Below are 27,665 nucleotides of genomic sequence, written 5' to 3' on the forward strand. Positions count from 1 at the left end.
CAAGTGGAGGAGGGACCTGCCCTGGAATCAGACTCCAGCAGGTCAGAAACCCCAGCTGCTAAAGCACAGCAGCTGCAGAGCAGCAGCGCCTGCCCTTGGCTCCCCAGTCATGTCCTGGCAGCTCTCTCCAGTGATGATGCTCTTCGCTTCCCTGGCCGGTAAGTGACACATGTGACTTTGCATAGTGACCTGCCATGTCTGGTCCTATTAAGCCTAAATGCATTTTGGTGCCACCAGTGAAGGCGAGACAGGGCAGACAGGAGACAGCTGTCGTAGCTTCAGTTACTGTGGTGTTTGGCTCAGGAGCCGGCTCCTTGCTGTTACCTTACACACGGGGGTGCACTTCATTTATTTCAAGGGCTTTAACAGTGTGCACTTGCCTTCTGAGAGTTAGGCAGAGTAGGTGTCAACCCCAGAAGACAGTGACTCTGTCTCTGGTTCGCAAATGGGACCTGGGCACCTTCTCAGGGGGAGTTTGTCGAGGTCACTTATATTTAAGAGAAAGGAGAATGGAGCCCAGGCTCGGACTTGGGGCTCTTGCCACAGGGTCTGGGAAAAGCACCTCATCTCTTGGTTTTCCTGTTTTCTCAACTGGAAATGCTGTATTTGTATCACGTACATGGGGAATTGTGAAGATGAGTGAGATGTGGTCTGAAAAATTGTGCCATTTCCAAGAGTTATCAGCCAGGAAGGACATCAGAGATTTAAAAATATTAGCGTTATATTTCAGATCAGAGAGGCTGTGGGAGAAACAGCTTTCCGTGCCTACGTTATGTCTCCAACCCCTGCTTTCACCAAGAGCATTTTCTGTCTAAGCCACTGAGTCCTCTTGTGTGCTGTCACCAGCTGTGCTGGTTAATGCACACTTCCTTCCAGAACGAACTCTGTCCACACAGCCCAGCTCACATGCTCAAATGGGGGACACAGAGGCACAGGGGTGTAAGATGGATTGTGATGAAAGTCCGGTGAAGGGCCAGGCCAGCTGCCCTATTCCTGACTGTTTATTCTTGTGCCGCATGTTCAAAAGTAGAGTTTCCCATTCTTTTGGCAGCAAAGGGGGAAGTCATCATTTCATTTAGGAGGGCAAGCTAATAAAGCAAAAGATCTCAGTCCAGCAGGAACTCTCTGTGAGAATTCGATGGCTGACAGATGACTCACAGATTCAGGAAGGCAATGAGGGCTCAGTAAACACAAGTGCAGGTTGAGAGGAAACGCTGCAAGTTCTCAGAGGCGAACTGAGTGAATGAAGCATGGGAGGGTGCCCTGTTTTCCACATGAGGGGACTGAGGCTGCTCAGGGAACTGCTCACGGTCACTGAGTCAGCAAGGCGCAGCCGTGAGACGTGCACCTCAAAAGTCAGGCTTCACAGTTCATGCTCCTCGCTGCTGCACCTGCACGCACAGGTTCAAGAAGCTCTTCTTGAATTGGAGATGGGACGACCATTAAATATTTTGTTAGTAGAGACATAGCTTCTAGGTAACCAAGCTGTGTAATTGTTATCCAGGCACTTTGCTTCCCTGGCCTCAAATATCTTTCCAATTAAATGAGGGAATTTCAGTTTGTGTCAGTCAAAGTTTAGGCTCACCTGCACATAAGAGACAAGCTCCATATAATATGAACTAAGCAAGACAAATGTTCATTTCTCTCTGGTGTGAAAACAAGTCCAGAGGAATTCAGACCCAGTCTGGTGTAGGGGCTCGTTTTCGTGGACCCACCATCCTATGTGTGACTTCTGCCTCAAGGGGTTTCCTCCTGCTTCCTAAGCTCTGCTGGAGCTACAGCCATCGCACACGACTCGCACGCTGGTTAAAGGAGAGACACAGACGAGCCATAGAGAAGCAGCACGGGCAGTTGAGCTCCCTTCCAGCAGCCATCCCAGAAGGCCCACCTAACCCTCCCCCTTCTACTGCCTTGGCTCAAATTCAGTCACCTGTTCCCACCCAGCTGGAAAGGAGACTTGGACTTAAGGTTCTTTATGCCAGGCGGCAGGTGCTCAGCTAAAACGCAGTCCTATTACTAAGGGAACAGGGGAGACTGGGTATTGGGGTCGTCATCCAGCAGTCTCCGCCACGGGGCTAGAGCCCCTTCTGTCCGGGAGCTCTCTTTGAATCTCACATCTCACAGGAAACTAACAGAGGTAAGATTTATACCTTTTTGCTAAAAAGTCCATGGTTAGTTAAACTGTGACATTGTGAGCATAACTGTGCTAAGGGTGCACTCCTGCCCTGCACACATCCAGAAACAGGATTCCTGCTGTGCCCAGCTGGGGCGGCTTCTGCTGCCTGGGGACATGCCAGAGAAAGCGCTCTGGGGCCAACACAGTTCCCCATCCCGGATGTGGCCACAGTGCTCCTTGCACTGCCATCTGTGTGCCTGCGAGCTTTGCAGACACAGTGCAGCCTCCAAGACCTGCCAGCCTGCTTCCTGCTCCTCCGCCCCTCCCCCTCCCCCACACCCTCCTCATGTTCCCACCATGCTGACCCCTCTGGTGTATTCTCCAAACACACCAGGCTCTGAAAGCCTCTGTGCCTTTGCGCATACGCCTCCTCCTACCCAGGATACTATTTACTTTCTTGCCTGTGGGAAGAATATCCCCTTGTGTAGGGTTCCTCACACACGCCGCAGGGTGCAGGGCCTACTTCAGTGACAGCGCCTGTCACCCTGAGGAGCGTGGTCCATCTGTGTGTCCGACTCGTGTGGCTTCGAGCCCCTGAGAACAAAGACTTCCCCCCAGTGCCTGACACAAGCTTGACTCACAGGAGGCTTCAACCTTTCTGTGCCACACTAGGAGTGTGGGACGCCAAACAGAGGCTGTCAGGGAGGGACCGAGTGTCCGGGAAACACCTAGAGGAGGCACTGCGGTGCAGTCGCTGGTCTGCCGGGCTCGGCCCAGGAGTCATCTCTCAGCGCCTCCCGCAGGTTGCAGGGGAACCAAAACCTTCTCGTGCCTCTTCCTGTGGCTCATCCTCTAGAAGAGTCCCAGCAATGGGCCAAGACCCGGGGGCACCGGTTTGCTGAGTCTCCCAAATTCCGGAGAGGAGAAGCTGGGGCAGGGAGCCCGGCAAATCCATGTGTGGACTCCAGGGCTATGTTTTTTGTGGTTTTTTTTTTAGTAGAGAAGGGTCAAGACAGATTCTGAGCTATGCCCTGCCCTGGCTTCCATCTACTGCACTCTTTGGGGGTCTCAGACCAGTGAACTTTGACCTCTGTGGGACCATAGGTCTCATTTAAAAACTACGACCCAATTTTGACAAAGATTAGTCATATATGTGTGAATATATATACGTATATATTTACTATATATATGTGTGATTACATACATGCATATAGTAAAACAGAGTATTTCTGAGAGTATCCTTTCCATTGAGTACCTAACAAATCCATGAACTTTCTGGGATGTATTACAATGAAGTGCATACCCGCCTCTGTCATGTTCCCGTCTAATCACCTGCCAACCTTTTACATCCCACTGTCCTCCAGAGAGATGGGGCAGGAAGGGAGGGGCCATAGAGGAGAAGAAGAGGAACATGAGGATAACATTCCCCAGACTGGCTCGATCTGTAACGCACTCGGACACTTTCGGTCAGTTTTGGTTCAGCCACCTGCCAGCCCAGCCTTCTGTCCACCACAAAGTCACATACTATACCAAGACTCCATGACCGCCAACACCCCAGCCACCCGCAATACTGTCTCCTTACCAAGCACACACCGTGATGTCTACCACAGGTCTTCTTGTCCCGTTGGGGGCTCTCTGCATTCGTGAATGACCGTGTGCTCCCCGCCTCATTTGCATCCTTTCATCGTTACTGAGAGAGGAGCTCTAATGGCATGTGAGGAGGGCTCCCCTTTTAGAGAGTGTGCTCCTCAGTTGAGAAGATTTGCTTTAGCTCATAAGCACAAGCTGTACACAATGGGATTTTATCAAAAATCTAATGATCTCCCTAAGAGAACAAAAGACAGGTGGTTTTCAGCCTCCCAGAGTTCTCTGCAGCAGTCTTTGCTTTTTACTACAAGATATTCGTGAAAACCACATTTGGGAGTAAATTCTTTTTTTCATAGTAATAGTAGGAACTTAATGGGGTTCCTGTTGAGTTTTTGACTGAAGAAACAGCAACTCAGTTTTAGCCCAAACGAATTGTAAAAATAAAGCTTCAACTGTCAATCTTCATAACGCTCTTACAAGGAAAACTCTTGCTCCAGGCTCTACAATGTGGGCATAAGATTTCCACATACAGTGATTTGATGAAGGTTACAAACTAAATCTACAACCCAGAAAACCCACAACTATTGAGTATCATCCATTTCAGTTATCCAAATGAACATTTAGATACAAAAAAGATGCTCTGATAGTAGTCTCAAGTAATGTAATGTCACTACTAATTTCCTTTTGGCCCTGACTGGTGTGGCTTAGTGGGTTGGGCATCATCCTGCAAACCAAAAGGTCACCAGTTCGATTCCTAGTCAGGGCACATGCCTGGGTTGAAGGCCGATTCCCTGGTAAGGGGCATGTGAGAGGTAACCAATCAATGTTTCTCTCCCTCTCTTTCTCCCTCCCACTACCTCTCTCTAAAAATAAATAAAATATTTTTTAAAAATTTAAAAAAGTAATAATGTTATTTCTGCAACTGTGCAGAAATCATTTTTTAAAAGATTTTATTTATTTTTTAGAGAGAGGGGACAGGAGGGAGAAGGAGAAGGAGAGAAACATTGGTTGGTTGCCTCTCACATGCAACCAACCTACCAAGGACCTGGCCTGCAACCCAGGCATGTGCCTTGAGTGGGAATCGAACCAGTGACCTTTTGGTTTACAGGATGATGCCCAACCCACTAAGCCACACCAGCCAGGGCTGTGCAGAAATTATTTATGTGTTACTACTGGGCTTAAAGTTAGAACTTTTCTGGAAAATAGTCACTATTTCAGCACATGAGCCTTTGAAAGTCTCACCAAGAACCACCAATATGAGGGCTTGGTGAACTGAGGTCCCTAGAGAGACACCCTACTATTCTGCTGTCCTCTGTTTTTGTCTCTTCTCTCACTGCTCTTTGCAGTGACACATACCACCTCCACTATCCCCAAATCCAAGAGCAGTCTTTGGTTCAGACAGAATATTGTCTCAGTTCTGAAATTTAGTAGTCATGTGATTATGATTAACCTGATAGAGTTTTCTAACCCTGAGTTTCCTCATCTGAAAGTACTGGGATCAAGATAGTACCAACCAGAGGGTTTCGAGAGGAGTTGGCGAAAGTTGACCTATAGTAAGTGTACAGTATCTTGGAATGTGTTGTTGTTATTATTATTATGGGAAAAGAAAGCACTTACAATTATTGAATAAAAGAGGGAGAAAGTAAAGGAGTTTAGGGATGATTTTTTATTTATATGGACATCAGAACTCTATGAACACCAACACAGAGGGACCCCCTTTGCCTTTTCCCAGTGTTTTCCCATGTCACCACCCAGCACCAGGCAGCCACAGCTCCAGTGGGCGCCAGTGCAAAGGGTAAATACAGTGAAACCACAGCATCGCAAAGACGAAGCCCTCTCTCTCTCTCTGTGTGCTGATCACAGCTTCCCAAGGAACATCGTCAGCACTTTGTCCACTTTTCTGGCGTGCTACATGCCTGGACGGAGACAAGGATAGGACTGTGGGTTGAAAAAGAGCCAGAGGCCTTCTAAGAACCTGTGACAGTAATGCACACGGCTTAATGGTCCACGAAGGCTTTCACTTAAACCAACTCTTTTTGTTTCATTTTTTTGTTTTGTTTGTTTTTTGGCTTACCAACTCTATTCAGCCTTATGGTAGTCCTGAAAGTCTACAGCCCTATTACCCTCATGTACCCATTCATTTATGTTTTCATCCAATCCACATCCACTGAATACTTTCTATGCATAGGCACTGGTGGTGAAAAAAAGACACACAGTTATCACCTTGAGATTGCTTTTAGTCTAGTGGGAGAGAGGTACAATCAGCAAATAAATGAGTAAATACTTCATCAGGGCCAATATGCCGGTGCAGGCTGTCTTGCCAGGCTTGTTGTTCAATGTTTGTATTCCACCCCCTAATACAATCACAAGTTGTGATTAGTGAGGTGAAGGCAACAAACAGAACACTGCGACGGGGCTGGCAGGGCGGGGGGCTGGTCTACACAAGGAGGACAGGGAGCTCTCGGAGGAGCTCACGTGCGGGTGGGCACAGGCTGGCTTACAGCTGTCAGTCTGGGAAACACAGTTCGTTCTTGTATTATTATTGACTAATTATTACATTATTTATTTTATTTTTTTTCTTTTTCTTCTTCTTATTTGATATCCATACTAATCATTTATCTTTTAGGTAATGGTGGCTGGTAATTTAACTTACTTTTGTCTGCCTCTATATAAGTCAAAACATGAAGGGTGTACCAGAGCCCACTGGGTATATCAGAGCAATTACCACTTAATTTTATTCTTGCTTGAGAAAGGCTGGGCCACTCAAGAGGTTAAGGAAGGAAATGACAGGAGCTGGTCTATATTTAAAAAAAAACGGTGGTAGACAAAAAATGAAAGGTAGTAAATCTTCCCTCACTGGAGGTAATCAAGCACAGAAGAACAAATGGCAAATACTCATAGACCCAATTCACAGATCAAATTAGGGTTTGGACAAGATGATCTTTAAAGACCACTTTTGAATCTGGAACTCTATCATTTTGTGCAAAAGATACGATTCTGTCTCTCTCTCCCCGTCATCCACACTGTCCCAGCCCTCACAGTCCATTACAGCGGCGCTCTCCGCAGGAGCTCCCTCGCCCAGGGACTGTCGGGATTCACACTGGAAGACGGGGAATGAGGAGGCATTGACACTTGGATATCTGTGGAGCAGGGTGTGCTCCTGGTGTGCTAGGACCGCACCCCATCTAGACAAAGGGGTTGGATGCAGTGTAATCACACCCCTGTGAAAAACAGGGCCACAGCCAAAACATCACCGACATGGCCTTGTCGTAGAGTCTTGGGTGACCTTGACTTAACTGTTATGTCCTTGTAAAGTTCCTCCCAATCTGAAAGTACACATATTAATTTTTAACGAAGAATGGGGCAGTGAGCCCTTCGTGGGCACACTAACACTGTCGTTCCTTAATTTGCAGTGATTTTGCAACACGGCAGCCAAATAGGAGCAACAGGGTTTCCAGGGGTCATGGACTCCTCGCAGCCCACGACAGCAGCAACCCTCCAGACCACAGATAAACCTTCTTTTCTGCAAACGACTAACCAAGAGCCTCACAAAACGACGGCAGCAAGATCAACCAGTGGTCCCATCACCTCTCAGACAGCTGTCACGACCTCCAACTCTGAGACCTCAGCCACACACACAACAGCAGAACCTCCAACGACCACCTCCTTGGTAACTGCAAACAGCACCCTGGCCACCGGCCCAACAATCCACGTCGTAATCACAACCCAGGCCGCACCCAGCAGCTCCCACACGGCTGCTCCGGTCACTGAGGCTACAATCGGCCCCAGTGCAGCTTCCGCTTCGCTGCCCCCCACCACCCCTCCCACAGCCCGTCCGACGGGCACCAGCCCATCGACTGTCAGCCACACAGCTGGGAAGACCATCCCACCCAGTACCCAGACCACCTTTCCAGCAACTTTGTCCACGTCGTCACAGGTCAGCACAACCAGTCAGAAGCCCAGTCAGCCTACCCAAGCCCCAGAAACAACCACCGCTGCACACAACGCCACCCAAACTGCCTCACCTACCACCGTGGCTCCTGGACCCACACTTGCACCTCAGCCATCATCAGCCAAGACTGGGATTTATCAGGTTCTAAATGGAAGCAGGCTCTGCATCAAAGCAGAGATGGGGATAGAGCTGACGGTTCAAGACAGGGAGTCGGTAAGTTGGGGCCATGGGCCTGTAAGACTATCTTCAAAAAGTTCGAGCGGAGTGTGCCTTACCCAGAGTGGGCACTCCCTCCCATCCTGTGTCTTTTAAGGCAACATGTACTTGTGAGTACCTCTTACTCCATGGCACTCCATTGAAAGGGGGATCTGTTTTAGAATATGTGTCAGAACAGAAACCAACAGTGCCTGCTTGGAGAGAGGAAGGCACACCCCTTACTTCTAGCCAACACGGGCGGAGCACTGGGGTGGGTTCAGAGTCGATGCCCGCCTGGCACCACCCCACCCACTGACTTCCAAGCCTCAGTAAGTCTCCTGTGAAATGAGAAGCTTGGATTAAACGGTCTCCGTAGTTCCAGCCAGCTGTGATGCTAATGTGGAAAATCCAGGTTAACAAGAAGATTGGAGGGGCTAGGGGTGAGGCTGAGATGATTAGATTTACTCAAAGAATCGCCATAAAAATTGTGCTTTCTTTTTCTGCACAGTTTTTATGATTTCAAACAAAATTTCCACCTTTGAAGCAGAAGTGTATCACATAGCAAACCTTGCTTATATGCCTTCCAGCATGTGCAACCTAACAAAAATGACATCCCACTCAGTTTATCAGGAACACACCTGCCGAGAGTTATCTGCCCAGGAGCTCCTCGCTGTGGGAGAGCTCCTTCAAAAAGTCCTTTGAACCTGATGGTTTGGAAATGGGAGGAGTCGGTCAGGGACTTTGAAATTCTCGAGTGAACAACAACTAGCCTTGAGTTTCAGGCTCACTTACTAGTCTGTGCCTTGGCTTCTGGAGCTGGAGTTTTCTCCTGTATCTCAGGGGGCTGATCTATTTTATTTGGTTTAGGTTTTTTCACCTCAGCGATACTTCAACATCGACCCCAATGCGACCCAAGCCTCTGGGAATTGTGGTTTCCGAAATTCCAACCTTCTCTTGAACTTCCAGGGCGGATTTGTGAACCTCACATTCACCAAGGTGAGGACGGAGCTCCTTCACGTGGGGGCCCGGTGGTGCAATCCCACACTCCACTTCAAGTTCCAGGGGAAATAGATCTCAGGGCCTTTTGAGATATTCTCTGATAAGAATGAGGGGCATGGAGATGGAGAGGAGGAAAGTGTCGACATCTTGTGTTTGCCTTCTTCCCCCTTCAGCCTTCTCTGTGCAGCTCAGAAGGCCTTGGATGCCTCTTAGGGGACACTTGGCCCTGAGGAACCTGGCCGCAGGTGCCCTTTGCAAACCACCCAAAGGAGGAAGTTTAGCGATGAACAGACCCAGAGGAATTCCCAGTGGACACCCCAGAAATGAGATTATTCTGAGAACAAAACCAAATGTCAGAATGGGTTTTTCCAACCACAGCAGGCAAAATCCAGGGACTAACCAGGCCCTGGGTTTTCCAGACCGTATCCTGGGAGGGTGTAAACAACAGACTAGAACAGAAAGAACACAGATGTGAGGTCAGAGTCTCGGCTGCAAATTTGCTTCTGTCGTTTGTTCTCTCTGTGACAACAGGCAGGCAATGTACACTGTCTGCACTTTGTTCTACCACTTGAGAAATGGAGGGAGGGAATGAGAGACCACCTCGGTGAACGGCATTGTCTAGTACAAGCAAAGGAGACGTTCGATGATCAGGAACTGAGTGATGGGAATGACTGAAGCGGGCAGACGTCCAGGGGAGACAGTGTTGCCCCTGACAGTGACCAGAAGAGCCTTTAAATACAGGCCAAGTAAGAGCCGAGGAGGGGGTGCTAAGAGGACCCTTGCAGCTGCAACTGTGTGATCCCCTCTTACTTGTCTAATGTGACCCCTGAAGTCGTAGGAGTCACAGTTAGCAGACCTTGGGTACGTGTAGAATTGGGGTCAGACAAACCAAGATGGACTCTCAGCCACAGTTACTTACCAGCTGCATGATCTCGAGCCACTGAGGCCTGTCCCTGGGTTATAAAATGGAAGTAAGTCCACCCAGCTAATAGGACCTTTGGGAGGACTAGAAATGGTGTATGAAAACCATCTAGCACGGTGTGTAATACAGGGGGTTGTTAGTGATGTCACTGCTATTGGCTTGGTCTCAAAGCCTTGCTCCCCAGTGTGCACTTCTCTCCTTAGGGCAGAGATGCACCTGAAAAGTCAGCGGTTTCCTTCCAGCACCGCATGGGAAAGCGGTGACCCCTCCCACCGGAAGGACAGTCAGGGCAGAGAGAGTGCTCTATCCCTGGACAACTGAGGTTAAACTACAGAGGTGTCGGGGACTTTTAAAAAGTCACTTCAGTAAAACAGCAGAGGATATAGGTATGGGCATTGCTGCCGCAGTTCAGGGCCGTATTGCACCCAGACCTCTGCTTATGGGGGTGACTGCTGCTCCTGGGGTGACCACCTCTGGGAGGATGTGCCAACCTCCAGCACCGACTGCAGCTCACCGCAGCCACTGCTGCCAGCCCGTGGGTGGGACCACCAGCAGGAGTTTCCTTGGCGCCCTCAACTTCTTTTCTTGCTACGCTCCTGTCTCCTGATGTACCCGATCCCTGCCTTTCCAACACCTTCAGGCTGGTCTCTGTATTTGATCAACCTCCAACCAAAGGCTGAATTCCTGTCTTTCTGGAAGTCCTCTGTGCCTCCAGAGGTGTGGGCTGGAATTGAGCACCCAGACTGAGCTAGACGGCCCAGCAGGGCCTCCCTCCCTCCATGGCCTTCAGGAAGGACCCGGGCAAGCCACTCTCAGTCCACATCCCCTAGTGTCGCTGCAGCCGCTTCCAGTCTCACCTGCCAAATTCACCTTATTCCCCAGCACCAGTTCCCCAAGCAGGTGACTTCCCTATGCAACCGGAGGAAAGCAAAGAGGCTGGTAGGAGATAAACATTCCCAGCAGCCTTGGTCCTTCTGAGGAGTTTCTGCATTGAAAAAGAGAACTGGTTTAGAGCTCCCCGCGCTCCCCGCCCTGCAAACAACCACAAATTCAAAGATTACAGGGGGATTAAGCATAGAATTTAATGAATGAAGGCAGTAGGCTAGCAAATATTTCTTTTTTCCTTGAAACAGGTGGTAATTTTTTATTTTCTCACTTCTTTAATAACAAGATATTTTTAGTTAATTCAATTAACAAAGATTTTAAAACAGAGTGATGCCTAATGTGGGCAAGGAACTGAGTACGCTCAACATTTCTGGAAGGAGTTTGCATTGTGCCCTATGACCCTAGGTCTTCTATGTCTTCTTCCCCATCTTGTCGTAAAAATATTTTCCCACTGTCGATGAAGACTGATATGAAGGAAGATTTCATTTTTCCATTAAATCTGCATGAGAAAACCATCAGAGTAAGCCTGAGAGGTCAGTGGCCACCAGCAAGGCCTCTGCAGCGAGGAGACGAAAGGCAGGGAGTGCGGGCGCTGCCCGGAGGGGCAGCCCCCCCAGCGGTGGGCGGCACCTAGCCTGGCGCCTGCCGGAGCGTTTTATGGCAGGCACTGCCCTCCTGTGCCGGTTGCTAAATATTCTACACATCACCTGATAGAGGTGATGAGAGACCAGCGTGGCTCGATCTGATTGTTTAAGAAAAGGCAAGAGTTCAGATCTTCCGCTAAAAATACACGATTTTTAAGTGTTGGCAGCACATTTTTAGAAAGTTTGAACATTCCCCCGTCCAAACACACACAATATAGCTGTGGGCCGCACTCCGCCTGCGGACCCAGCGCCGCGCCTTCTGCCCTAACAGGCCAGCTGTGTGACATGCAGGGGGCAGGAAAGCCGCCTGGCTGCTTCCACGAGAGGAGTGGGCCCAACCAGTCAGTCAGCCACGTTTCGAATAGTGCTACATTCTGCACCGGCCTGTCTCATCAGACGCAGGAGAAACGTTTGTGGTCAGACGAGTCCTTGGGGTGGGGGCTGTCCTGTGCCTTGTGGGGTGTTGAACAGCATCCCTGGCTTCCCCTTTTGGGGTGTGGCAACCCCAAATGTCTCCAGACATGGCCAGTGCCCTCCCACAGGCAGAATCACCCGGTCAAGGCCCAGTGCTCTGGAGAACAAGAGAGTCTTGGAAAACAGGAGTATATGTTGGTTATAATGTAGCAGATGTGACAGGTGAGCAGCCAGTTGTGGAATGATACATGGATGGCGATTAGCAAGCCTGATTCATGGACCGATTAATCAGTGAGAACTCATTGAGCACTGAGTTTATCCTCAACCCTGAGCTAGACACCACAGTGAGAACAAAAAAATATATGGGCTGTAGTTCCAAGTGTCAAGTCATGGACATCATTCGTAATTTTTTTCAATGGAAATATAGTGACAGAAATACAGAGAAAAATCTGCCTCCTAAACTGTCACTTGATGTTGTTGTTCAGTGAAGACTTTCATTGTCCATGTCATCGCCATGTGACCGTGGACAAGTTGCTGGTTCTCTCTCTGAGTCTGTTCCCTCTCCCACACGATGGGACGGAGCGACACCTGTTCTGTCGGTGCCTGTGAGAGCAAACCGGGCTAGCACGTGTGAAAGTGCTAAGCGTGGTTCCTGGCCCATGGTGGGGTTGGGCGAGAGGGTTACCTTTCTCATTTCTCTCAGTTTCATCTTTTTAAAAGAACTCAACATCTCTCCATGGCAGTGTCTCATTTGATTAAAACGACCTGCGGAAAGCTGTTCAGGCCCTCCAGGTGCAAGATAAATGCACCGCCCTTCCCCTGCCGACTTCCTTCCTGCCCAGGGAGTTGGTTTTAAGAACACCTTTCAGAAACTTGGTGTGAAGTTCATTTTTCCATGTTCAACACTATCCCTTTCTTATGCACCTGGCTGGCAGGGCAGCTCCAGGACCCCGGAGAAATCAGTCACCAGCGGGGAAGGAGGTGTGCCAGGACTACGCAATAAACTGGCCGGTTGAGTTCTGGCAATCTGCTGCTGCCGCTGACCCACCTCGTGTTTCCTTAGAACCTTCCAGGGGCCTGTGGAGTCCTCTCAGCTTAGAGGCTCCTGAGAACTGTGACCAGTGTTTGATGTTAACACCACACAGGCCACTGTTCAGAAGTTCCCAAGTATACAGTAGCATTTTATGCCGTTTTCCCTCTGCCTGGAAGGCCCCTCCCACCCATCAGCCCCCTTTTGCCTTCAGCCCTTAAGATGGATGAATTATCTTCAACCCATAAAGTCTCCCCCACCCCCACCTCCATCCCAGGGAAACCTGGGAGACTTCTTTCTCGTAGTTTCCTCACCTCCGTTAGTGTCCTCATCATGCATTCTGCCATCTCTGACTTAGTCACATTCCTCTCCCTAGTGCCCAGCCCCACCTTGGTACATAGTACATAGCACATATTTGATGAAGAAATAAGTCAGTATTTAGTGATCCTAAATTTTACAGAGAACTGGGCCAAGGCACCAAAAAGGCGATCAGCAGCTGTAGAGAAACAACCTCTTTGGCTTCCTTTGCTATATCCAGAGCAAAGGTGTCTTGATGTAGTCACAGCAATGCTGAGTGAAAAAGACCTGATTGGTGTTGAAGGCAAAATCCACATCCTGAACATCTGTGACCGCGAAACTCCTGCAATATGCTTTGCAGAAGTAAAGGAGAGGCTCCTGGGCCCGCAGTCATCAGCCCGCTGCCTTTCTCAGCAGGCTTCATTGGCTGGCTGGCTGGCTCGGGGCCAGTCCTTTGCTAAGGAGGGTGTTTGGGTCCCTTGAGGAACTAGAATCTCTCCCATGAGATGTTGCAGAGCTCTCCATACTGGCAGTGCAGGGCCACTGTGTCAGCAACCCACCTGTTGAATAGTGAGGTGAGACTTTTGCAAGTAGTCTGTTCAAATGGACATGACTGTATGGAGTCCTTGACATCCTTTTGTCAATGTTGATGGTACACAAAAGATCTTAATTGTGCCTTCAAAAATATGGCATAGTAGATGTTTTTCATTCTCCAAACCAAACCCCAAATAAGAAAAACATGTCAGAGAAGAATGGCCGTGTGGGTGTGGGTATCAAAGATAAAAAGACACCACAAATGGAAAAATGTGTTGCATGTAATTTCCCTTGGGCTTTGGGTTAAGTCTAACACCTGCTTGAAGCTTCCCACCCGGCCCACTGCCCCTCTCCTCTGTAACCACCAGACTGCTGTCCCCCAGAGCGCAGGGTTCAGACTCCTTAATCACTAGAGCTGAGCTCACTCACTTGTTCTTTTTCAATTCGTGGTAGATATGAGCTCTAGGAAATAGATTAAAAATATAGCATGTAACCTCAAAGAGAGAAGCTTATTAGCAATGGAGGACCTGTGTGGTCAGGAGGGCCTGGACTTGGTTTAATGCTTTGCTGTCGCCCCTTGAAATTCTTAAATGATTTTTGAACAAGAGATCTTACATCTTTCTCTCTACTAGACCACACAAATTATGTAGCTGGTCTTGCTTCTAATAGATGGGTATGTAAAACAGCTGCATTTCAGCGAATATGAAAGGAAGTTCTTGCCTAATGAATTTTTGTCTATAACCACATTCTGATGGAGGAAAATGTAGGGTGGGATCCTGTAGACAAGATCTTGCTTTGTCTGACCTATGCAACAATGGGAACCAGAGCTGGATGCTTAACTTCACTGAGCCTTTTTGTTTTCAGCTGTAAAATGGGCTTATAATCTCAGGGGTTGTTGCAAGGATCAAAGAAAGCAATATAGGTGAAAGCATATGCTTAGTAAACTGTGAAACTTCTGTGGAAATACGAGGCATCCCTTCTCTGTGTGAGGACAGATCAAGGAGGTGCCACAGGAAAGTGGAGATTCCAGGCGGTCTCCCACGGGGCTCAGAGCTGGCCTCACCACGCCCTGCTGCTCCTCAAATCAATCTCACACTGCAGCCCAAGCAATTTCCCAAACCAAAGCTGTGCTCCCGTCACTGTCCTGCATAAAACGTTTCAGGGAACCCTCTCTGCCCTCAGGATGGAGTAGGGTCTGAGCACTGAAGATGCCCGGGCACAGGTATCTCTTGTGCTAAAGGGAAACCCAAATAAAAATCTGAATGAACAGTATGTGCAAGCAATCCAAGAAGGGACTGGATCACAGATGTGTCTCTCTAAAACAAATGGATTGTTTGCTCTGGCAGGGTGACTCAGTTGGCTAGAGCATTGTGGGTTTGATTTCCAGTCAGGGCACATACCTAGGTTGCAGGTTTGATCCCCAGTTGGGGCAGGTATGGAAGACAACCAATCAATGTGCCTTTCTATCTCTCTCTCCCTTCCTCTCTCTCTAAAAATTAGTGAACATATTCTCAGGCGAGTATTTAATAAATAAAATAAAATAAAGTAAAATAAAATAAAATATAATAAAATAAAATAAAATAAAATAAAATAAAATAAAATATAAAATAAAATATAAGCTCCAGGCACATTGTCAGACTAATCTTTGAGACCTGAGACTGAGCACTTCAAAGGAAAGAGCCAGGTTGTACTCTCCTCCCCGGGCTGAAGAGCAGTGCCTGGTCCAGAGTGAACGTAAGAGAGGTTAGAGGCTACATTTGCACACAGGCAGATGGGGGGTCATTTCTTTCTGCCACCGATTACGGTGATGACCTTGGGCCAGTCATGGAACCTACATTTCCTCTCATAGCTGTGAGGGTTAAATAAGGCATAGTACGTGTCTGCTCCAGGACCTGGCATGAGTCAGTGTGTAGTAGGTGAATTCAATGAATTATCAGACCCAGAGTTCAGTGTATCAATAGCAGTTACCTTCCGAAGACAATCTGTATTTCTGGAACCCTTATATTGTGTAAGGAATTATTTCATCCACGAATAATATACAAATGTGGCCGAGATTATTATTCTTCAATTTCTTTAATGCCTAGATTTGAAACTTTTAAAGGTAATTCAATTTGAAATTCTGGATAAAACGTGGAGACTCTAACATTTCTGAGCGCAACCACCTAGGTTCCTCTTCTGCAGACACCTAGTGACCGCAGGGGAAACCATTTCTTTCCAGAATCACTCACTGTGCCCCCATGTAACCACTGTGGAAACATGGACACATGTATCTGAAGGACTTGATGCTCTAGCCAGGGAAATGCAGGCAAAATTCTGCATGCACTGTTTTTCCCCAGCAGGTTTATACTTCCCCATAAAGTCCACCCATGGTAGCCTTCAGGAGGAGTGGCCTCAGTTTGCACCCCTACAGTAAGATACTAATTACAAAAGGTTAACATGTGGTCCTCCAACCCTTCCACCTTCCAGATGTGTTTACATTTTATTGGGGGAAATGGCCCAGTTGGAGGAACTCAAATTGTACTGGTGGAATTTTAAATTCAGACTCTAATAGCAGCTATGCAGTAGAGAAATTTTGGGCCAGGGGCAAGCCATTAGTTATTATTTATTTATCATGTGGTCATTTACTTTTACTTGAAAAATTTTAACATAATTATGGCTCCATACCAACACAGCTCAAACCCCCATATCAAGGATTTAGTAGCTAGAGTCTTTGCCTGAACAAAGCGTATAGTATACACCAGAATCATGAACGTGAAAACAGAAGTACCCAAAGGTTAACGCGTTGGTGTTTTATAGGATGAAAACTCCTACTACATCAGTGAAGTGGAAGCCCATTTGATGGTCTCGAACCCAGGTAAGAAGCCAGAGAGGGCTGTTCTACCAGCGGTGACACTGCTTCTGGTTAGTTCACATTTGATCCTGTAGAATTCTTGAATCTTCGATGCTGCTTTTGAGAAACAGACTGAGAGAGTAGCCCGTGGTATGTATAATTTGGAGGGAACTTACTATATCTTCGTGTACTTCAGTCCATCCATCTGCTCGTGAAGGAGGTTGGTCTACGTTATGTCAGAAGTCATTATCAGCAACAGTAAAGAGTGTAGTGACTTTGGACAGATTTGTTGTTGAGGGTGCAGTTTCTTCTATAGTCTTAAGAGTCATGCATTCATTCCCCCAAAAATGTGGTTCGTGCCTGCTAGGTACCAAGCCCTGAATACATTGGGAATCCATCATTATCTAAATGGGTAGTCTCTGCTCTCAGAGAGCTTACATTCTAGAAGCAGGGAGAGGACCATAAATAGACACATTAAATGATGATACACAGTTAAGTAGTGAAAAGTTCTATGAGCAAAATATAAGCAGGGAGGGGTGGAGAGGACTGGAAGGTTGTTGTAGGTCGGGCCTTCAGGAAACCTTCAGGGGAGGAAGGCCTCCCTGAAGAGGTGAGGTTTGAGCAGAGAGACATGGGGACTTCTGGGCCAAGGGGAGCCTTTCTGGGTGGCAGGAACAACAGATGCACAGGCCCTAAGGAATGAACTTGCTAGTGTGCTCAGAGACCAGCAGGGGCCAGTGAGCAAGGCAGCAGATGAGGTCTGAAGGGCAGCTAGGCCAGAGCATGCAGAGCCTGTGGCCAGACAAGGTGAGGACTTTGGAATTTATTCTAAAGTGTGAAAGGATGCCGCCGGAGGGGTTGGTGTAGAAGAAAAATGATACATTGACTTTACATTTCTAAAGCTTCAGTTTGGTTGCTGTATGGCGAATTGCCCAGAGTGGAGCAAGTCGAGAGAACTTCTAACATGTTCGCTTCTAGAAAAGTAATGCTGTCAGAGAAGAGTGGGAGTTTCTCCGAGGCCTCACGTGTTTCTCTGGGAAGCCCAGATGTAGATAACAGATCATATTGTGCGCCACTGTACTGAGTTTTCATTTCTTTCTTCTCCTTTTCATATTTCTCTTTTGACTGGCTTAAACTTATTGTTTTATTAAGGAACTTATACTAGAGACATGCACCAAGAAATGAAAATGTGGAGAAATGTCTATTTTAAATACTAGCTATGTTATAGTAATGCTATTCAAGAGGATGTGTTCAAAGATTATTGCTAAAATGTAAGTTGGATGTCATAGTCAATAGCTCACTTTCATGTACATTAACTCTCTTAGGTAAGTATACTCATACAGGCCGGGAATAAGTATTGGGAAAGCTAACGTGCATTAGCTAACGTTATCATTAGGCACGGACCAAATTTTAGGCAGTAATAGGGCAGTAATGCCTCTAGAGGCAGGGGAAGAGAAAGTAAGGCCAGAAACTAATTTAGAGGCTGAGGGAAGGGACAGAGCAACTCCAGGTCCCAATAAGCAGGGCGCAGCAGTAGCAGCAGCAGCAGAACACAGTGTGCTATCACAGTAGTGACAATTCTCATGTAGGTGATGAGGGTGGTATCAGTAAGAGTAACAAGTTTTAATTACATGGTAGTGATCGTCGCAGCATTACTGGGGGCGGCAGTAGTAGACCACCCTGTGATATAACACACGATACAGCAGTGTACGCAGACAATTCAGAGCATCGTGCAGGGCATTTGCTCATGCAGATGCAGAGTCTGCAGCAACTCCAAGCAGAGCACTGGAAAAAGTGCCCAAAGGGCAAGAGTGTGATTTTTTTATGAGAAGGCAGAACTCCAGAGTGTGGCTTTCTTTATGAGAAAGTCACAGCTAAGGGAAGGCCATTTGACTGACACGGGCCATGCAGCAAAGCTGGAACTCAGTGGATATGTGCCAAGATTCTTACATGACTGTATTTCACCTTTGTGTTTTCAGAGAAAACTTACCATGGCATGAAAAGTGATGCGATGGTGTTTGAGACCGTGATTGGGCATTCCTTCAAGTGCGTGAGTGAGCAGAGCGTCCGGCTGTCAGCCGATCTGCAACTGAAAACAATGAATGTCCAACTCCAAGCCTTTGATTTTGAAGATGACCACTTTGGAAACGGTAAGTTAAGGTTTCATCATGTCATACAAACTTCAGAGACCCATGGGTAGTTTCAAGTGTGAGTGTAGCTTGCTTTTTTTTTTTTCCCTAAAGCTTTTTTTCTAAAGGGCAAGAATCACGTGAGCTTCTTAGAACAGTGTGATTCCAACAGAGCTCTTAGGTCAAGTTCCTCTGGCTGACCCTCTCTCCTACCATTTCTTTATGAGTCAACACCAATCTCAAAACCAGACGCCTTAGCCCACTCCTGTCTACTGCTCTCCCACAGTGGAATACATTCTCCTTGCCTGACCAAAACACGTACTCGGAATCCTTTATACACACACACAGAACCAGTCCGTGAGTGCCAGTAAACTCAGTTGTATTTGGAGAACACTTTAAAGATCCCGAGTATTAGGGATACCTAAAATTCAAGACTTCAGAATAGATTCTTTCCTACTTACAAAGGGAGAGAGAAAAATACCATAATTCAAGATAGAGATGCATTCTATTGGTCCTCTTCTTCCCAATTATGAACAGTTTCCTCATAGTTAGTTTTACTTTCCATGTAACTTCTGCTTTGGGTTTTAACCACCACAGAGGGAAGCAGGTCCTAGAAAAAAGGCTGGTGAAAGATGGGGTGGGGAGGAGGGGGGCGTGGACCAGGGTAACTTTCCCAAAAGTCCCCTTTTCTCTGCTGGGAAAACAGTGTTACAAGGATTTCTACATATGTCCAGGAATTGAACTTCAGTGTCTAAAACATCCCTCTCAGAATAACTCAAGTGTAAATCTCAGCCTGTTCAAAGAGAACGATCACCCCAAACAGTAGGCTCCTGACTCCCACATTCTCAACCCCTCCTCCCTAAAATCCTGGAGCCAGAGAAAGGTTTCTGGATGTCAGGAGCCCCAGGCTGTCCAGCAGCCCCTTTAAGAAGTGCAGAGTTGAGTAGAAAACTTCGGCCGTGTGATCTGGTGGGGAACCACGGCTCCAGGGCTTACCCTACTTGGGGAGTCAAGACATAGTTCTGCTTCTGACCCTCTAGACCAAAGCAATGTTTCTCAAAGTCGGGTCTGCCTCCCAGCTGCATCAGAATGACCTGGCCCCACCTGCAAGCCACTGAATCATCATTTCTTGGGCATGGGGCCTGGGTATCTACAAGTTCATATGCTCCTTAAGTGATCACAGGCAGCACACGTTCCAGATCACTGTGCTGACGCTTTCCTTCCTCGTCCGCGACGTCTGAGGCAGCATGGGGAGGCTCAGCAGTTCCCTCACTCCCTCGGCTCCCTTCTCTGGGGAGCTGAGGCAGGCAGGGGCAGGATCCATTCCCAACCTGTGGCCAGCCTGTAACATCTGTTACTCTGACTTCAATTACAGAAGATGAATGCTTCAGTGACAGAAACAGGAGAGAGATCCCTGTGGCCGTGGGTCTGAGTATCACAGGACTGCTTGTCATTTTGCTAACAGCATGCCTGGTGGCCAGAAAGAGGCCCAGTAGAGGATACGAGCGCATGTAAAGCCCCAGCTTCTTCAGAATGTGCAAGGTTAAAAACTTGGGGATTCCGGCTTCCTATTCAGCCTTAAGTTAAGGGGTCGAATTTTCTTGTTGCCTTTCCCACCCTCCCAGCCTGTTAGGAAACTTAGCTAATCCAAAGGCTGGTTAAAACACAGTTCCTTCCACTTTCTTCTGTTCGTGTGGGGAGGCCGTGCCACACTAAGATGTGCAGGGTGGAGGGCTTGCATTCTACCCTGCACATCTGATAGCGGTGGGCTGGCCGGGAATATGGGGAACAAGAGGCGGGGCCCTGAGTAGGGCGCTTGTGAGGACAAAGCAAACACCCAGAGGGAGAATTGTGGGGAAGACATGTTCAAATTGCACTGATTTTTCTCACACCATTTTAAGAGTCTCAATACCCGGTCTTTAAAAAAAAATTCATTTCAAAATACATTATAAAGTGATTTTATACTCCTAGATTATGACCAAGTTTTGATTGTCTTAAATTACAGATTGTTTTCCTAGACTGTTATGTTTTTAAATACATATTTTACCCTACTGTGATGTACTATTAGTTAAAAACTAGAAACTAGAAAACTTTCCAACATTGCATTTTTGAAATGTAAAGCATGTACCAAAGATCCTGGCAAACAAAAGAAGCTCAATAAATGTTAGTTCTCTACTTCCTTCACCTTCATTTGTTGATTGCCTTCTTAACACGTTCTTTTTATACTTTGTCTCTATTTTTCTTTGATGCCAGTCTATTTTTGTAAATTTGTTAATTTGGGCCATTGTGGAAAGAGAGTAGGCAAAACAACGAACAATCAGCACTGACCATCAGAAGAGGTAGATCGACTCGGTTTATGGCCCACTTCCCCTTTTTAGGCAAACATTTACCAAAATAATTACAAACCAGGAAATCCCTGGTTGGGAGGGATGATTGATATCTGGAGGAAAAGTTCTAGTAAAATAAGGCTCAGAATGTTATTGATGGTTTTCTATTACATTGACTGTTTAAATAGGAGAATTGGAATTTTTATTTCAGAGAAAGAGGACAGTCACAGACTTCTGGATGTTAACTGCTTTTACTAACAGGAAGTTTCTTGTTTTTCTACATTAAAAGTAATCTTTTAACAGCAAGTTTATGAACGTTGGCAACAATTCCATAGCTACTGTTTATCTAGGACATGTACTGGCTTCTTCTTGAGGTATGTGAGTTCTCTCCACCTTCCAGAACTGAGGTGGTGGGGGGAGCACACAGCAGCTTCAAGAAGGTTTCGAGAGCCTGGGACAACATCTAGAGAGTCAGGAAATTCCTCTTTCCCCTTTAGAACAGGAGCTGTTGATGAAAAATCTGGGATGTGAGGGCCTGGTATTTCCCAAAGTGACGCAGGTTTAACAGAAAAGGCTTGACTTTGGAGAGATGCCATTGCTCTCCACGTCCGGTTCAGTTCTCGGTCAGGGCACATGCCTGGGTTTCGGGTTGGTCCCCAGTCAGGGTGCAACGAGAGGCAACCAGTCAGTGTTTCCCTCTCTTTCTTTCTCCCTTTCCATCTCTATAAAAATAAATAAATAAAATGACGCTGGAGTGTGAATGCTTTGGAAGAGAATGTAGACCAAAGGTTCATGATCAAAGTAAGTGTTTACAAATGCTTGTTTTTTAGAGAGAGGGGAAGGGACGGAGAATGAGAGGGAAGAAACATAAATCAGCTGCCTCTGACATGCCCGTAACAGGGGGCATGGTCTGCAACCCAGGCACGTGTCCTCACAGGGAATCAAAGCAGAGACTTTTTTGCTTTGTGGGATGGCACTCAACCCACTGACCCACACTGGTCAGGGCAATAAATAAAATCTTCAAAAAAAAAAAAGAAAGAAAGAAAAAGAAAGAGAGGAAACAAATAGGTAGCTCAGCGGGAAACATAAAATGATCTCAAACATAGTAAGAAAAAAGTTCCTAATTTACTTTAATGATATCTTAGAAAATTCAATGTCTGGATGACATGCTTAAGCATAAGCAAGATGAAAACAAATGATGTGACTACTATGCAAATTAACTGCAGCAAAGTAACAATAAGAATAGCATAAGATTAAATTAAATTACAGATACCAAGTATTAGTTTTACAATATGAAAAATGTCCTGGAGATGGGTGGTGGCGATGGTTATACAGCAATGAGAATTTCTTAATATCACTAAAGTATGCACTTAAAAACAGTTAAAATGGAAAATTTACATTATGTACATTTTGTCATAATTTTTAAAAATTAAATCAAATTAAAGAAGGGAAGGGTTAGAAAGGAATGTATTTGATAAACTACAAAGAAAATATAACACAAGGGACAGGGAGAAACCCTGACAATTACTTGACAAGAAAGTGAATTCCTTATCACCAGGGCTCACAAAAGGGATGTTATAATGAAAGAGCAAGGTAAATAGGTGATTTTACTCCTAAGAAAACAAACTGAATATCAAAGCAACACGCTTACCATAACAAATAGAAAGAGTAAGAGGTAGAATATATAGGGCTGACAACTGAATTGTCTTCATAGAGAAAATGACTGACATAACCGGTTAATGCCCACGAAATTCACATTATAACATTCCGGAGAAGCTGCTAGGGGCGGCAGCTGTTTAGACCATTCAACATAAGGACAACTGGTGCCCTTGAACTGGAGAACTCAGAATCAGAATGAAGATATATTTGATGGTTTCAGAACTTTTTCTTAAAATCAGTCACTGAAGTCGTAGATTGAAAGAACACGGTGCATCCTCCAAAAAACATTGAGATGTGCCACATTTTTTTTAAATGGCTATGTTATATTCTATTGTATGATTGCACCATTTAAAATTTTTATGAATATTTAACTTTTTCATTTTGCTCTCATAAAATGTAGATTATTGTAACATCTTTTTGTACTTATATGAATATATTTTTAGTATATTTTTGTACTTATATGAATATATTTTTGTACTTATATGAATATATTTTTAGAATATATTCCTAGTAGTGGGATTACTGGGTCAATAGTTATGTGCTTTACCTTTTGTTTGAACTTTTCTGTATTTTTTCCAAATCATTTTAAGTTCTTAACTAGTCAGTGTGGTTTTTTGAAATCTAAGAAATATATATCTAATAAAAAATATGTAAATAACAAAGTAATCATGTACTACAAAAGGGTTCATCAGGAAAAACAGCATTCCCCTGTCCTTCCTCTAAAAGATAAAGCACTTTTAATTAATTTTAACAATTTTTTATGATAACAATTTCATAATTCTTTTAAAAATATTTTAAAGGCTTCTTTTACAATTCCTTAATTTATCAGCTTTAAAATTCTTGCTAAGGCAGATACAAGATTTATTCCTTTTAGGCCCTGGCTGGGTCACTCAGTCAATTAAAGCATCATCCTGAAACACTAAGGTTGCAGGTTCAATTCCTGGTCAGGCCACATATAGGAATCAACCAATAAATGCATAAATAAGTGGAACAACAAATCAGTGTTTCTCTCTCTCCCAAAATCAATTGATAAAATTTAAAGACTTTGTTTTTTTAAAAACATTTTATCTCTTTATGACACCTTTTTAATGGTTATATCTCCATTTATTATTAAATTAGTAAGAGATATAATTATAGTTATGTAAATATTGTCCTCTACCAAGTCAAATATTGTGTGAAAAGCATCTTCCGTCTTGAACAGATTTGGATTTTTCTCTGGAGTCTTTAATTACCATTCTCTCTCTCCGCCCCTCCTGATTTTTTTTCTTGGACTTAAGGAGAGAATTGGGTAAATAATAATCCTTATTTCATTTCAATATTGGTTCCTACAAGGACCTCATGGATCTACCCTCTCTTCTACCCTTGAATGAGACGTAGATATGGTTTGCCATGTACTTGAACTCAGTCAAGCTCTGCTTTATCCCCGGGCCCTCCATTTTTCTCCAGGAGAGATCGATTACATGTTAAATGAACTGAGTAAGTACTCTCTAACGGAATGAAGAAGAAAGAGTTTTGACTACCTTACAAAATTTTACTTTTAGGCTCTAATAAATAAATAGGTCTATTTTCTAATATTTTCAGCTCAGTGAAAGTAATAAAAAGGAACGTTGAGTGTGACAAGAAATGTTTTGTGAGGTGGATAGGCATTACGTGTTTTCACGAGATCATGTGTAATCCAGTCTAGTGACATGGTTTCTTTTATGTAAACACACCACCATTTGCAGAGAGCACACCTGGAAGAAATTGGAGCTAATCTTACCAAATATCCATTGCTGAGAAGATAAGGTTATCTTACTTCATTTACCAACAATCTTACATTTTAGTTGCTTACTTTATAAAAAGAGGAAATTGCAAAGTTAAATAACCTACCCAAGTTCACACAGTTAGTTAGGGGTGGAATTAAAAGTCAAACCCAGCTCTGACCCCAAAGCTCATATTCTTCGTACTCTAGCCTGCTTTCTGGTCTACTCTTATCAAACCTTACCCCCTATATTGTATTTGTTTTTTCTCTTAGTGGACGAGTGTTCATCTGACTACACAGTTGTGCTGCCTGTGATTGGGGCCATCGTGCTGGGCCTCTGTGCCGTGGGTTTGATTGTCTATGGAATCCGCCTCAGGCGTGAATCATCTGGATACCAGAGAATCTAATTGGTGCCCCAGGGAAAAGAACATAATGGAACATAGAGAATTCTTTCATTGTTTCCAGGATACTGGGGACTTCCCTTAGAGTGTGGGTCCTTCCAACAATATAAACCATCTTTCACAAAAACCAGGTCATTTCTGACTTAAGTTCAAACAGAACATCAATTTCTGAATTTTTTTTTTTAATTTTAGGAAAGATCTAGTGAGCTGTTTAAGAGTATTTTCTAGTTTCCTGACCCTGGTTGGTGTAGCTCAGTGGATTGAGCACGGACCTGCGAACCAAAAGATTGCGGTTTGATTCCCCATCAGGGCACATGCCTGGGTTGCAGGCCAATTCCCAGCAGGGGCCAGTTCCCAGCAGGGGATGCACCAGAAGCAGCCACACATTGATAAAAAAAAAAGTTTTTTCTAGTTTCCTAAAAAATATCTTAACCATTCAAAGTCAATATTTGAGATATATTAAACTAATTAACTTATGTGAAGTGGGATATGCCTCCAATTTATAAACCAAAGCATCAAATGTAATTAAACACTACCTGTGTTCACCTTAAGGACTTGATTTTGTCCTTGATCTTTTCCATTTTAAAAAGTGCCTGTGCTTTGTCTATAAAATGGTATTACAATCCTTTAATATTTATGTCTTATATGACAAACATGCCTGGTGATCTACTAACTCCTTTCTACTTTAATTTTTTTTTAATTATCAAAGAAAACAATATTCCACAGGAAAAGCCTAGGTTTTTGGTTTGACACCAACAAGAGGAACAACTCAACTTTTATTTTTTATCTGATTATTCCTGCCCCAGAATTGTTGAAGACTAAGAATTAGGTGGCTATGGACAACAGAACTGAATGATAAGCCATAAACAACAACGATGACCCTTGATTATTGAACATATATGTACTAGACACTAGGCGAAGCAGTTTGCATAACTTTTGTAATTTATATCATTTAATTCTCATTTAATTGATATCATTAAGATGAGTAAACTCAGACTTAACAAAATTAATCACTTAAACTGCCACCCGGCTGACAAGTGACAGAGCCAGAATTCGACTTCCCATTGGTCTGGCACCCAAGTCTCTGGTCTTTTCACTGTACCAACTTGCCTACAAGAACAAGTGGCACTAAGTGCTGCCCAAGGCCTCACGCTGGCACATGCCCCATGTTTGCATAGGAAGTAGATTTATCCAGAATCATGACAGATGGGGGAGATCAGAGGAGGACTCGACAGGTAATGAAGTAGCCTATCTTTAAGTCCTCTACTCTCTTAAAGAAGATGGGGGTGCTCTGGAAGACATTAGTCAGTTTCTCATTTCAATGGGATTGTTTTGCTGCGGCTCTGAAGATGAAGAAATGAAGTCAACCGAAGGTATTTTATTTCTTTAAAAACAGTAATTTTCTCAGCCCTGGCTGGTGTAGCTCAGTGGATTGAGCGCAGGCCTGCAAACCAGAGTATCGCAATTTGATTCCCAGTCAGGGCCTGGGTTGCAGGCCAGTTCCCAGCAGGGGACACCTGAGAGGCAACCATACATTGATATTTCTCTCCCTCTCTCCTTCCCTTCCCCTCTAAAGATAGATAAATAAAATCTTTTAAAAAAAAAAAACAACAGTAATTTTCTGCAAACTAACTTTTCTTTCTTGAAGTAGGTCCCCCTCTAGTGGTAACTGACATCTTCTGTACTTTTATAGCCACATTTTCTATTCATGTTCACTTTATTTCATATAAATAAAATAAGCTGCCAAAAATAATTTCCTTTTTTGTAGCCTGCCAAAAAATAATTTCCACACTTGGCATTACTGCTAAAGAAAGGAACTAAGTCAGGACATTAACAGAAAAGACCACATGTCTCTGGCGTTCTTTAGTAAAAGGATGATAATTCAAGTTGCCCCAGTATAAATTGACTTTCTTGACTTGTTCTCTTATGAGTCAATAGGATTGGCAAGGGTCTGACTTTAGTCATAGTAGGCTATTGAACTGTATTAAAAGTTTTTGTAATAAAAACCTATTTTGGAGATTCATTTATTTCTTATAATTCAGTTTTTGTTGTATAAAAATTTTTGTTTACAGTCTTAATGGTTGGCCTTTAGCATGGAGGATGTGACTCGAATCAATGGGATAAACCATCATTCTGTGAATAACTCCTTTTGTTCTATTCTTTGGCAGTGCTCTTCCATTGCCACATTATTAACAGGTAGAAAGACCTATTTGAGAGAAACTTAATTTCTGAGAAGATAAACCACATTACAGTTACAAATTAAATCTTTCAAGTCTCAGTCCAGACTGACTGATTAGATTACTGGTTCTCTTAAGCGATGTTTTAATTCTTTCATTCAAACACCATTAATTAAGGACTTACTAAATGCCAAACATTCTGGTAGGGGCTGAGATAAATAAGAAGATCTCCTGTATTAGTTATCTGTTGCTGTGTAACAAATAACTCCAAAACTTAACAGTTTAAAACAAAAACCATTTATTACCTCACAGAGTTTCTGTGGGTTGGAAATCTGGAAGCAGCTAATTGGGTGGTTCTAGCTTAAGGTATCTCACTGGGTGGCAGCTAAACTGTTGGTCAGAGCTACAGTCTTCTGGAGGTTGACCTGGGGCTACAGGGCCTGCTTCCAAGTCCACAGCATGTGCCACATCCAGAAGGAGGCTCACGACGTGACTGCTGGCTTTTTCCAGAGCGAGTGACCCGAGAGAGAGAGACTGACCACCTAATCACAGGAGCCAGGTGCCATCATTTCTCTTATATTCTTTTAGTCACACGGACCACCCCTGGTGCAGCGTGGGAGAAGACTACGTGAGGGTGCCAAGACCAGGAGGGGCGGAAATCAAGGGGGGCATCTTGGATGCTGACAATCCCGGGTTCATTGTCAAGATACACACTGTGGAATTACTGACTTATATTTTGAGGAAACTCAGGTAAATAAATTCTCATATGCACACTAAGAACAATGATTAATTAGAATCTATACGGAGGGTAATAAGGGCCCTTTCT

The 27,665-nt window shown here is 44.9% G+C and overlaps 1 protein-coding gene across 3 annotated transcripts; it reads left to right on the forward strand.

The window, feature by feature from the left end:
* On the forward strand, positions 1-26,666 carry LAMP3 (lysosomal associated membrane protein 3). Of its 3 annotated transcripts, XM_037154887.2 has the most exons (7): positions 2-158; positions 7,117-7,868; positions 8,718-8,846; positions 16,372-16,429; positions 18,385-18,555; positions 19,910-20,076; positions 24,535-24,622. In XM_037154887.2, the coding sequence occupies exons 1-6, from the start codon at positions 110-112 to the stop codon at positions 20,047-20,049; spliced, it is 1,299 nt and encodes a 432-aa protein (XP_037010782.2). In that variant the 5' UTR covers positions 2-109; the 3' UTR covers positions 20,050-20,076; positions 24,535-24,622. The 3 variants fall into 3 exon arrangements, with proteins under 3 accessions (XP_037010783.2, XP_037010782.2, XP_037010781.2); XM_037154888.2 differs by lacking the exon at positions 19,910-20,076 and having other exon boundaries at positions 1-158; positions 24,535-26,666; XM_037154886.2 differs by lacking the exon at positions 24,535-24,622 and having other exon boundaries at positions 19,910-21,099.
* Positions 26,667-27,665: the final 999 nt, after the last annotated feature.

Source organism: Artibeus jamaicensis, unplaced genomic scaffold, assembly GCF_021234435.1.
Source record: "Artibeus jamaicensis isolate MK-2021 breed Jamaican fruit bat unplaced genomic scaffold, CSHL_Jam_final scaffold_474, whole genome shotgun sequence".
Taxonomy (NCBI): domain Eukaryota; kingdom Metazoa; phylum Chordata; class Mammalia; order Chiroptera; family Phyllostomidae; genus Artibeus; species Artibeus jamaicensis.

What these genes read in the sequence shown, in the direction of transcription:
- LAMP3 (XM_037154887.2), top strand. Translation starts at nt 110, where the DNA reads ATGTCCTGGCAGCTCTCTCCAGTGATGATGCTCTTCGCTTCCCTGGCC. An exon ending in TTTGATGGTCTCGAACCCAG is followed by an intron (nt 16,430 to 18,384) that starts GTAAGAAGCCAG and finishes TTGTGTTTTCAG; the next exon opens with AGAAAACTTACCATGGCATG. An exon ending in AGATGACCACTTTGGAAACG is followed by an intron (nt 18,556 to 19,909) that starts GTAAGTTAAGGT and finishes CTTCAATTACAG; the next exon opens with AAGATGAATGCTTCAGTGAC.